We start from the raw sequence: 11,365 nt of genomic DNA, 5'->3' as shown, positions 1-11,365 counted from the left end.
TGGACCCAAGTACGGACCCCACTTTTCTGAACCCCAATGAAAATGTTTTAAAGATGGAAAGACGACGATACATATATGTGACAGCAAATTGGGTTGGACCCCCCCTTCATTTGCCATATGAAGAGAAGAAGAGAGGGTGCCCCCATCAGAGGCTCAGATCAGACACCCTGTACACATTTTGGTCCCCAGATGATCAAAATTCTTGTTAAAAAGATGAACGACACAAAATTCAAGTGATCACTGTATAGAATACAATACTATCTAATTAATTTTAAAAACAATTATACTAGCTGTATACTAAAAGAATCTCGCTAGGGAGCCAATGGAGTATTTGTACAATGTGTACAATGAATTATTTATTTGGTCCAATATGGTTAAAAAATGAATATCTAAAGAGTAAAATACTACTAATTTTTCAAACACAATACATCATACTATTCAGAATAATTATCCGGATACCAGAGATAATAATCCTACTGAATCGGACATCCCTAAAACTACATTGTACACATTGTACAAATACTCATTGGTTCCTTATACTTCATCGTACTAAAAATCAGTAATCAACATAAAATATATGCTGAAATATAAAATACATACTAAAAATTAGTTAAATAATACATATCTTTATCCATAAATACATTGTGACTGATTTAGTAACTGTAGATAGAAAGACTGAGACGAAGAGATAGAGATTAAGAGACAGAGATTGAAATAAATCTCAGTATTCTGTTTGGTGTAAAGTGAGAGACAGAAATTAAAATAAGAATGAAATTCTAATTTAATTTGCAAAGGGTAAAATTGGAATTAATTAATTGAAATGAGGATATTTTAAGTATAAAATGTTATTAAAATTTCAGCTTTCATTTCTAAAAATTTTAACCTCCTGTGTCTCTATTTTTTAGAAATACTGAAATATTGAAATTTTAAAAATAGAGATAGAAAGTTTAGTACCAATCTCTAAATTAACAAATATAATACTAAAGTCTCAATCTTTCGGTCTCTGTCTCAATACCTCAAAACAAATGCTACCTTAGTGTTAATGTATATATAATATTTTTGTTATACGAATAGTAGCAATTGAGCCCATAAGCGAGAGTCAAAGTGTTATTATGTTGAAGAATAAGAGATTATAAACTAATTAATTTCATCTCACAATCTTTCAGAGAGTATATATTATGCTAACGAGCTTGTTAAAGCTATAACGATGTGGCATGCACATGCTCAGCAAACAAGGTATGTAATTTTTATGAGTAAAAGGACGTAGAGGTCTATGAGGATTTTTTGGGGGGACTCGTGTTTCATACTTCAAATCGGTGGAAACTTAGATGGCAGTCAACTTATAAATTTTTATTTAACGATTCTCAGATATCAACTTCACGTGAAGTCGACTTTACTTTAGTTTTCACCTTTCAAATTAAATTTTGACAATTAATAAATAAAATATATAACTATAAATTTTATTAATGTAATTTTTTACGGTTTTCTCGATTTCTGAAGTACTGAAATATTTCTTTTAAGTAATTTATTGCGACCTAAAAATGAATTAGGCCTAAGAATAGTGGATTCAATGCGTAAACACCTCAAGACATGAACTTAAGTTCATAATTCATATCAAAAGTTACGAAAATATGATTACTGGACTTCAGTAGAAAAGCACCCAATCCAATTCATGTATCTTTTGCTCAAAAAATATAAACTTGTTCAACAAACTAAAATGGTTAAAATAAAAAACATTTAAGTACATTAAAGTTTACTAAATCTGTCAAGTTGAATATGAAGGAAGAAAGGGTTACCAACGTCACTTTTATAAACTCACTATAAATACAAATCAACTGGCCTTATGAAGAATTAGAAGTTTGGTTTAATTATTCTCTTGGTCCCTATAGTTTTGCAAAATTTTCAATTAGGTCCCTATATTTTTTTTTCTTTTAATTGGATTTTTGCATCAATTTTTTTTTAATTAGGTCCCTCTTAACATTAATTGGTTTAATTATATAGGGACTCAATTAAGAAAAAAATTGGTACAGAGACCCAAATAAAAGAAAAAAAAATATAGGGATCTAATTAAAAATAAAATTTGGTACAAAGACTCAATTAAAAGAAAAAAAATATAGGGACCTAATTAAAAATTTCACAAAACTATAAGGGCCAACAACGTAATTAAACCTAGAAGTTTTGAATAGAATTGAATTGCTACTCATTTGTTTTCAGGTATTCTTCTTGAGCTTTTAGTCTTTCTTCATTTTCTGTAAATTCTTCATACATCAAAAGAGTAGCCACAAGTTGCTTGTAATTAAGTTGAATCTTTATTTGTTTTATCTTGTATGTATTAGATTAACAAACATAATTTGAGTAGTTCCTACAGTTTTATAAATCTTGGAACAAAAATTTCAGATCTAGAAAAGTGTATTTCATATACAAATTTAATTTATAGTAATTAAATCCATTAATGATTAATTTTAGTATTAGAATATGTAAATTTTGTTAATATGAGTTATAATGGTATCTAAGAAGACTTATTTAAGAATAGTTGAAGTTCTTAAATTGGTAATAATTTAAGTTGCTCCTCAAGGCATGATGCAATCATATCTAATAGTTCTTAGATTAATTGTGATATAAGTTATTGTATCTTAAAAAGACTTAAAAACAGAATATTTTTTTAAACAGTTATTAATGTCATCAGCTCCACAGTATCTTAAGTTGAGTTTTGATGATTAACAACCAAATATAATTTAATGAAAAAAAAAAAAAAAACATTTGTTCAAATGTATAATGTTTTAAGAAATTTTTTCTTAAGTAATATAAGTAAATTAGGAGAAATATGAATTTGAGGAAGTGTTAAATAACCTCGAAATTGAATATGATAAACAGACCACCTCAAAAGCAATATCCATGTTCCTTAACTGAAAAAATCTTAAAAGTGCGAGAATGTTCACCTCAAAATTCTGTCAAGTAATATGTACATTTTGACCAACATTTTAAAGTATAGTACAAAAAAAAAAAGTAATGATGTAGATATACACAAGAAAAAAACTTGTCCTTTTTATGCATATTTTAAAGAATAAAAAGCTGACACAAAAAAGGAATTTTAAATGATCTTTAATACTCTTTAGCTATATATAAGATCTCATAGTGATTTTTAGTCCTAAGAAGACTGAAAATAAAAAAAAAGAATATCTTAATTTTTTAAATTGTTAGGTATCCGATTCAATTTAACTCATGAAGAACCAATCTAAATTACTTTATAAATTTGAGAAGACTTAAAAAATAATATCTAAGATTCTTATATCGAATTATAGTCCAGTATGAGTCAAAGGTTAATTTGAGAAAGTTTAAAAAAAAAATATCTTTAGTATACTTATTCTAATAGTAAAATTTTTCTGTCTATTTAAGTATTAGACATAGACATTTTCTTACCACTTGATGACATCTAAAAACACCCTAAAACTTTCCTTTGTATTTTTTTTGTTGTTAACCCTCATCGAATTTATATGAACTAGATTTAGACCTGTGTACGGAAAAAAAATTTATATTATATTTTATATATATTGAAGTATTTGTTTAAGCAAATGTTTCAATTTGTAAATCATATGTTTTCCTGCATAGTTTCAAAATCAAAGTTAAAAATAAATAAACAAAATTTGTCGTGTGATGTTTTTTAACCTTTTTTTAGTATTGCATTTTTTATTATCATAAAAAAAGAAACGCAACTAACTTAGGTTAATATAATGGTTAGCTCATTAATCTGTTTAAAAGTAAATACTGAAAATTTAAATTTCGTCTTATATATGTAACAACCCTTTAGTTAGTAACAAATTATTAAGTGAAACTAAAATTTACAGTAGATTAATCTTGACTTGTGTGGGAAATACCATAAAAAAAAAAAGACAATGCATAATACAAGAAAGATTATTTTATAATTATTGTGCCCAATTTAAAATGGATGACATGGCCTAATGATTAATTTTTCTTTTTAATAATTGTCACTTATCCAAATAGCTTATATGGCAAAATGAAAAGCAACAATATAACTTAAATACATTATAATATAAATACTAGCATATGAAACATCATCAATGTGTATAAAACAAATACTCATTATTATTATTAACTGCTTCAGCTGTTTAATTTTACCAGCTACTTAAGTGTTTATAGTGACACAAGAGGAGCATTTTCATTTTTTCTTTATACAGATTTTCGTGTATATTGTAAATTGTGAAATTATGTAATTTTGTAATCTTTGGATACCCTATATAATTTATATGACAGCTGAGAAAATATTCATTTGTGTAAAGGAAAATAAAGAGAAAGGAAGTTATGTATCATACTTCAGTATGGAAAACTTCCGGTTAGTCGAATATGATCAAGGGTACTTCTTAAACCATACTTGAGCACAGCTTGGTTCCCCTCTCTGAATCCATCTCCATAAGCCGATGAGCGATCGGACTCAATCTGGTGTTTGAAAAACTCGCCAAGTTTCTTCTCGAAGTCAGACCGTTTACCCTTCTTTGATGATGTAGAAGAGGAAGGCGAGGATGAGGATGAGGATGAGGCCGAGGACGATGATGCACTATCACTTCCTGAACCAGCATAGATCTCTGAATCTAGCCACATGTGAGCTAGCACTTGGCAAATTCCTTCTTCAACTTCTGGCCTTAAATTGCCATAGCCTACCAAAAAATCCAAATATTTTCCCCACTCAAACTACATGAACAAAGACAAAAAGAACAACAACAAAGACATGTCTCCCACAGCTAAATGGATCAAAGATACCTATTATATCCCCTGTTATGAATCATGCATGAACTAGGCCTATTGATATAGTTTTCTAGGAATTATCTCTACCCCAAGCCAACTCATCTACATGAAATAGATTAGAGAATGCAAAGTCTTCTATACATAGTGTTGATCACAAGGAAGGGGAGAGTACCTTTAAGCCTAAGCCAAGCATGCATCATCTCATGGGCCAGGATTGAACCCGTCAATAACCTATAAACATGACAGTTTTGAATTAGTCACATGAAAGCAAAAATGTAGGAAGAATTATAGACTGTGAAAATGGATGGGATTGGAAGAAGACCTAGGAAGGCCATACAAAACAAGTATGGCTGTCACTTCGCAATGGCGGATTAGCCTGTAAGGCTCAGTTATCATATCTATGACTCGGTATCCTGCCCCTATCCTTGGTCTCCTTAAAATCTGGCATTACACGAATATATTAAAACCACCATCTGACGCATCAAAACAAATTTATCATAATTAAAAAGTAAAAGTACAATTTACCATGCTAAATTTCGAAAAAAGATCATCTAAAGTGAGGGAAATTGTAAAGTAACAAAGTAAAGAGTTAATCACCATTGAATTTGTAGTTTTTATCATGTGTGAGTCTCATTACCTTAATTCAAGGGTGATTAGGCTCTCACTTTTTTACTTTATCAACTCCTTCATTTAAGAGGAGCTTGATTCCGAAATTTGGCTCTTTGCAATTTACCCCCCTAAACTTCTAAAATGTTCAATTTGACTCCCTCAAGTTAAAAAACGTTGCAGGAAAGATTGGCTACATTTTCATCCAAAATTAGTAGCAATTTTTTTATGATTATTTTTTTCACCGTCTGATAACTTCAGAAAGTCAGATTGCGCATTTTGAATGTGTATGCAATAAACTGCACGTGACCCAAACTTCAAGGGGGTAATTGCAATTTATCCTAATTAGAGTGGTGATGACCCTACCAAAGGAAAAGGAACAACCCAAAGTCAGGATAAATTTTGAAGGACAATTAAAATAAGCAGCATATCCCATGAAACGAGAGTTTAGTTCAACATAGTAAATATTTTTACATTCTTTTCTCCCTCCATGGCCTCGTTGAGTGCTTGTCTCTCAACTAAAAGCATTGGAACTTGCTGTTCTATTTTCATATTTAAACCTTCATAGAATTCTTGTATTTCAAGATAGAGAGGCTGGCATTCATGCGTATCCATAATAGCCGAGTCTAGACACTCTAGGCACAACTTTCGACCGTCATCGAGCAAAAGATACTTTGTATCCCTTGACTGCACTGATTGGAAAGTTTAATATTAGATAAGGAAATTGAAAAAGAAGACAAAAACAGAGAAATTGTAACAAACAATGAAATATTTCTGTAGCTAATATAACTGACCTCCATTCTTTCGCAGCTACAACAACGAGGAGTTCCATCACGCTCATGTGAAGGACAGTATTTCTGCATCCAGAAAGGATGTGCTCTATACTCAATGAGTCCAGCTGAATTTGGTGGGATCTGAAACAGAAGAATCAATCGTTCAATTATATATATATGTTTCATTTATATGCACACACTTTTTGTTTTTAATTAAAACTTGTTCAGTCAACATCTATAACATTTCTAAATCAATTATACCCTGAAATGGAAAATGAACTTCGACCTAGATAGAAACAGATTTCGTCTGCCATTTTCCTGAAATCTGAGTATCCAATTTTAAAGTATCTCTAATTATGTTGGACAACTGAAAATGGTGCATAGTGTCAGTCTCGTGGTGTAAAAGTATGACACAGTATATTGGACTGATTTGTGAGTTCTTAATTACCCTAAACTATTATCAGTGATGTTCTTTGCACACCAACATTTAGTGCATTCTTTTTATGACATCAAGCACTGGAGTAATAACTAACAAAAAATCTGGAAACCAAGAACCAATGCTGATACACTTACGAAGTTCTTGCAAACATCACATCTTGGGTGATGCAGCTCCTTGTAGCAAGATTTATGGTAACGACGATTTCCAGACATGGAAAACTGTAAATGCATAATAATTAAATGATTATTAGAAATCAAATTTGACCCCAAAATGAAGGGAAATAAGTCAAAGCATCAATTTGTGAACTGGAGGAGAAAATAAACATAGTTATATTCAGTTTAAGGAAGCATGCAGGAACAAAAAATGAGAAGCTAACCTCATAATCAGTGATTGGCAAATTACAAGCATGGCAACAGAAACATTCTGGATGCCAGACACCTCCCATGCAACTCAAAAATCTGCCATGGCCAATCTCTGAATTGCAGCCAGCACAGGTTCTGCAAACCATTTTCAAATCATTTAAGTTGTGCTAATAATAAGACTCCAATAGTTATCAAAAATGAAACTTCATATATCCTTCCAATATGCATCCTTGCAGTCATTAATAAAGTCAACATTTCATTTTTCATACAGTGGCAATAAAAAGAACCCGAAAATGATCACAAGTGCTCACATGTTATCATCAATAGAACAATTTTATATTAACCACTATTGAATGCTAAGGATAGTTCTTGACTCATTATCATCTAACCGAAAGGTACTTTGAGAAGAAAAGGAAAATGAAAGGTAACATACACCAAGGTATGATCCAAAATATCCTGTTGTGTTATCTATAACAGTTCAATCTTTCACACCAAGGTAACTGAAATTCTTCATACTGAGTTATGGAAGTTGTTGTCGTTGCTTTATTTTTTAAAAAAAAAAATAAAAGCAAAGATATTGCATTAAATCACTATTTCAAGATTCGGAAAAGAAATGCATCAATGTCCCTTCATTTATTAAATTAACTCACTTTAGCAGCTTCTGTCTATTGTATTTGGTATTCTGACTCACACAAAGACAAATCACACCTAGTTACCTGTATACAGGTCGAAGGAGGTGTGGAAATGGTTGAAATAAAGAATCTCTTTCAGCTCTGTCTGAATCAATGTTCAAACTTTCTTGAAGTGCTCTGGCAAGTTGTTCATCTTCCTCAAGCTGCGCTTCTGCAAGATGCTTGTCATTATCCTGTTGAATGTTATTAAGATGGTCATCTTCCTCTTCCTCAACTTCACCAACAGATTCATCTTCCTCTTTGTGATGATTACTTAATTCTTCATGTTGTTCAACTTCACCATGATATTCATCTTCATCAGTAAGTTCACAGAGTTGTTCATCATCAGAAGATTGAGGGTCGTCCTCTGGGATATTATCAGGTCAATAAATATGAGATCCTTTTGATATTTTGGCAGGGAATAAAATAAAAACAAATAACCCTTTTTCCAAAGTCGTATACCAAATGCAATGTCAAGGGAGATCAACTATATGAAAAATATGCTAAAAACTTTGAGTTTCAACTAAAGTGAAAGCCTTAAAATCAACAAATCTCCATATTTGTTTTAAAAAAAAATAGAGAAAAGAAAAGAACGGAAAGGTAATTCATATTATTGATGATAATTAAATCATACCATGGTCCAGAGGAGATCTAGCAGAAAAGAAAGTGGGAAGAACCCCAAAAGCATTGTCTAAGTAGGACAAGCAAACACAACCGAAAATAAACTAAGAAGAAAATCTTAAAGGAGGAGCTTCCCCAGCTCTGAATTCTTCATAGAGGTTTTTGCGCCTTCCATGATTTCTCCTGAGCTAAGGGAGCAATTATGTCAAACACTCTTGTTTCTCGCACTCCATAATTCTAGTGTTGAGGTTAAATTATAATTTAACTAAAAACTTGTACCACTACATCTTATTATTCTACTGAAAATTATCAAATCATTAAACAAGACAACCTAGACTTGTACCATTACAATGCACATTTTAGGTATCTCATTAACTGAATCACTCAGTACTGGATACAAGTTTCACAAACATGCTAAGAAATTTTAACCACTATTTGCAAAAGCATAAATCTTACCAATTACTTTTTTCCCTTTCGGATCTTCCTCCGAAAGAGAGAGCGCAATTGCACGATCAATTTCTTCTCTCTCAACATCTGTCAAATCATCCTGCACTCAATTCGGCACTACTACAACTTCAGAAGATCTGCTTATAATAAGTCTCAAAAGAACTAATCCCCATATCATGTTATGTTCATGCTACTCTCTTGCTAAAAGCAGATAAATAACTACAATAATGACAATAGATTTCAACAAAAATGGTCTTAGTGGAAACTGTTATTACCATGGAATTATCATGTTTCCCATGATATTTTCCTCTCGAAGATTTATGGTTGGATCCCTTAAGCAACTTGGTAAACCAACCCATACAGTTTCTGGAAAGACAAGTTTAGTAAGAAAACATATGCAGCACTTACAGAAGGGGAAATTGCAAATTTCAATTAAGAATGCCAATAAACTACAATCAAGGTCTGTTGTTCAATATTCACCACAAAGCATGCCCATCAGTCTAAAGTTTATAGATATATCACATCACCATAAATGTTACCGGACAACAAAGCTCTAACTCCAGTGTTAAAATTCAGTGGTATTGTTAAAACTAGGGCTTTCAATTGCAAGGATTATGGCTTTAGCAATGCACATCGCGGCTGTTGCAATATGAAAATTTGTATTGAACTTGAATTTGACTCTATTGCAGCTTGGATACAGTTATGTTGTGGTCAAATTAATGAATTGGCATCACACTGCAGTTGAAGCCATAATTGCTCAGGCGATGGTAATTTTTTTTTAATTTCCCCGAGTGTTCCTCAGCTGGCAGACTAAAGTCGCGGACGAGTAAAATGCATACACAAGGCGAGATTCGAAACTCCCAACACTTACTTAAGTGGATGATCACTTAACCCACCGAAACCCAAGTTGGTTAGCAACTGCAATTTAATTCCCTGAACTTAGAACTGGCCTGAAATAAGCAACACCTAAAGCTACAGGGCGCGGAACATAAATACCATGCCTCTATCTTTGATGCTCAAGTTTTCATGTGGGAACTACAACTTTACCAGTTCCTCTAATCATCAACAGTTGGACAAAAAATAAAACAGAAAATGAAGCAAAAGAAGGACAACAACAAGAAGTAGGGGGTAGGATGATTTTACATGGAATATCAAATAAAAGAAAACCATTCTCAATGCCACAACTTTGATATTTTGAAACAAGAAAGATACAAGAAGGTTCCTAAGTAACCCATCGCATACTTAAATCAACGGTTGTTGTTCACTTACCAGCATCAACCAAATCTTAAAGCATAGATAAAGGACTCAAATTGAATTTGCTTCAAACGAAATTCAGAATTCAGATAGCACATGCATTTAGAAAGAAAAGCAATCATCAACCTGACCCCATACATACTGATCATAATTGATTAGAAATACCGCAAGCATAAATAAGAATAAAATAAAGGAGAGAAACTCTGTATCTTCTGAGTATGTGGATGTGTAAATTATGAGAAAATTTGTAGAGAAAAACATAAATAAGTTCCTAAAATTTTAATTCGAAAATACATAGTTTTTTCACTAATTGAAAATACAAAAACATTACTAACGAGACATTTAAGTATTTTCAAAATATTCGACGTTCCATTAATTTTAGTAGTTAATCTCAATCATGAAATTTATATATATAATCGAGACCATCGACTAAAAGTAATGGAATACCAGTATTTTGGAACAGCTGAAACTATTGCTTAATTATAATATAGAGCAGACAAAGAATAAGAGAAAAACTCACCAGAAAAAGTGTTATTGGGAATCAGAGAGACAGAGAATCAGAAGAATCCCAGTTCAAGTACAATTTCTTGTTCCCAAAACAGTAATATATATGTGGCACTGTGGCTGTGGGTGTGATTCTGTGATCCCAAAGTAGCTTTATTTGAGTGCAAACTGCAAAGAGTAAAAGGAAAGCAGAAGAAAAATAAATAAATAAAAACTTGTGTTCTAAGCAAAGAGGCCCAAAAGGGATAAAATTTGCAAGTAGTGGAGTGATAAGCTTTTATTTATTTTTATTTTTTTTTCTTCCGCGTCTTTATTTGCAAAGACCCAAAAAAGACGGATGGTGAAGAAAGAAGGAACAGAAGAGAAATGAGAATGAGAAGCAGCAGTTGAGCTTGTAACTTTGTATTGTATTCAATTCAATGCCACCACCACTGCGCTGTATTTTCCTTCGGCATTGTAGGTCCCACAATTTATTTTCCTGACACATTCATTCTACCAAATGTCAACCACACCATAAAATATTATCAGGTTTCTTCGTAGAAAACTGAAAAGGCCATGTTATCAATCCCAACCGGACCGCCGGTTGTCCGGTTTAACCCGTAAAAGCTGGATCGAGCGAATCAGTGGTCAGTGTGTTTGAAGATTGAACTTTGAAGACATAATTAGGTGGAAATTTAAAGGCAGTTAATTTTATGCGAAATTAATAATTAAGAGTTGTTAGATGATAATTTAGTTAAATCTGTCAAATTATTTAACCATTCTTAATTATCAATTTCGCATGAAATTAACTGCATCTAAATTTCAATCACATAATTATCATATCTAAGTGACTTAGTCCGAGTACTGAATTATTAAATAAAAAATGTTAGAATGCTATTAAAATTTATTGTTTTTAGTTAATTAGTCGTAAATATTAACTGGCCTATT

At 31.7% G+C, this 11,365-nt stretch overlaps 1 protein-coding gene across 1 annotated transcript; it reads right to left on the bottom strand.

The window, feature by feature from the left end:
- Positions 1-4,080: 4,080 nt before the first annotated feature.
- On the bottom strand, positions 4,081-10,848 carry LOC107485358 (protein DA1-related 1). Its single transcript, XM_052258779.1, has 11 exons — positions 10,455-10,848; positions 8,956-9,046; positions 8,690-8,780; positions 7,658-7,979; positions 6,956-7,076; positions 6,714-6,797; positions 6,162-6,281; positions 5,825-6,054; positions 5,084-5,209; positions 4,934-4,992; positions 4,081-4,673 (listed from the first exon to the last, which is right to left on the bottom strand). Exons 2-11 carry the CDS (start codon positions 9,037-9,039, stop codon positions 4,333-4,335), a joined length of 1,578 nt encoding a protein of 525 aa, XP_052114739.1. The 5' UTR covers positions 9,040-9,046; positions 10,455-10,848; the 3' UTR covers positions 4,081-4,332.
- Between the last annotated feature and the right edge of the window lie 517 nt (positions 10,849-11,365).

Source organism: Arachis duranensis, chromosome 1 (assembly GCF_000817695.3).
Source record: "Arachis duranensis cultivar V14167 chromosome 1, aradu.V14167.gnm2.J7QH, whole genome shotgun sequence".
Taxonomy (NCBI): domain Eukaryota; kingdom Viridiplantae; phylum Streptophyta; class Magnoliopsida; order Fabales; family Fabaceae; genus Arachis; species Arachis duranensis.
The sequence above is the reverse complement of the archived record's forward strand: the minus strand, read 5'-3'. Positions and strand labels throughout refer to the sequence as shown.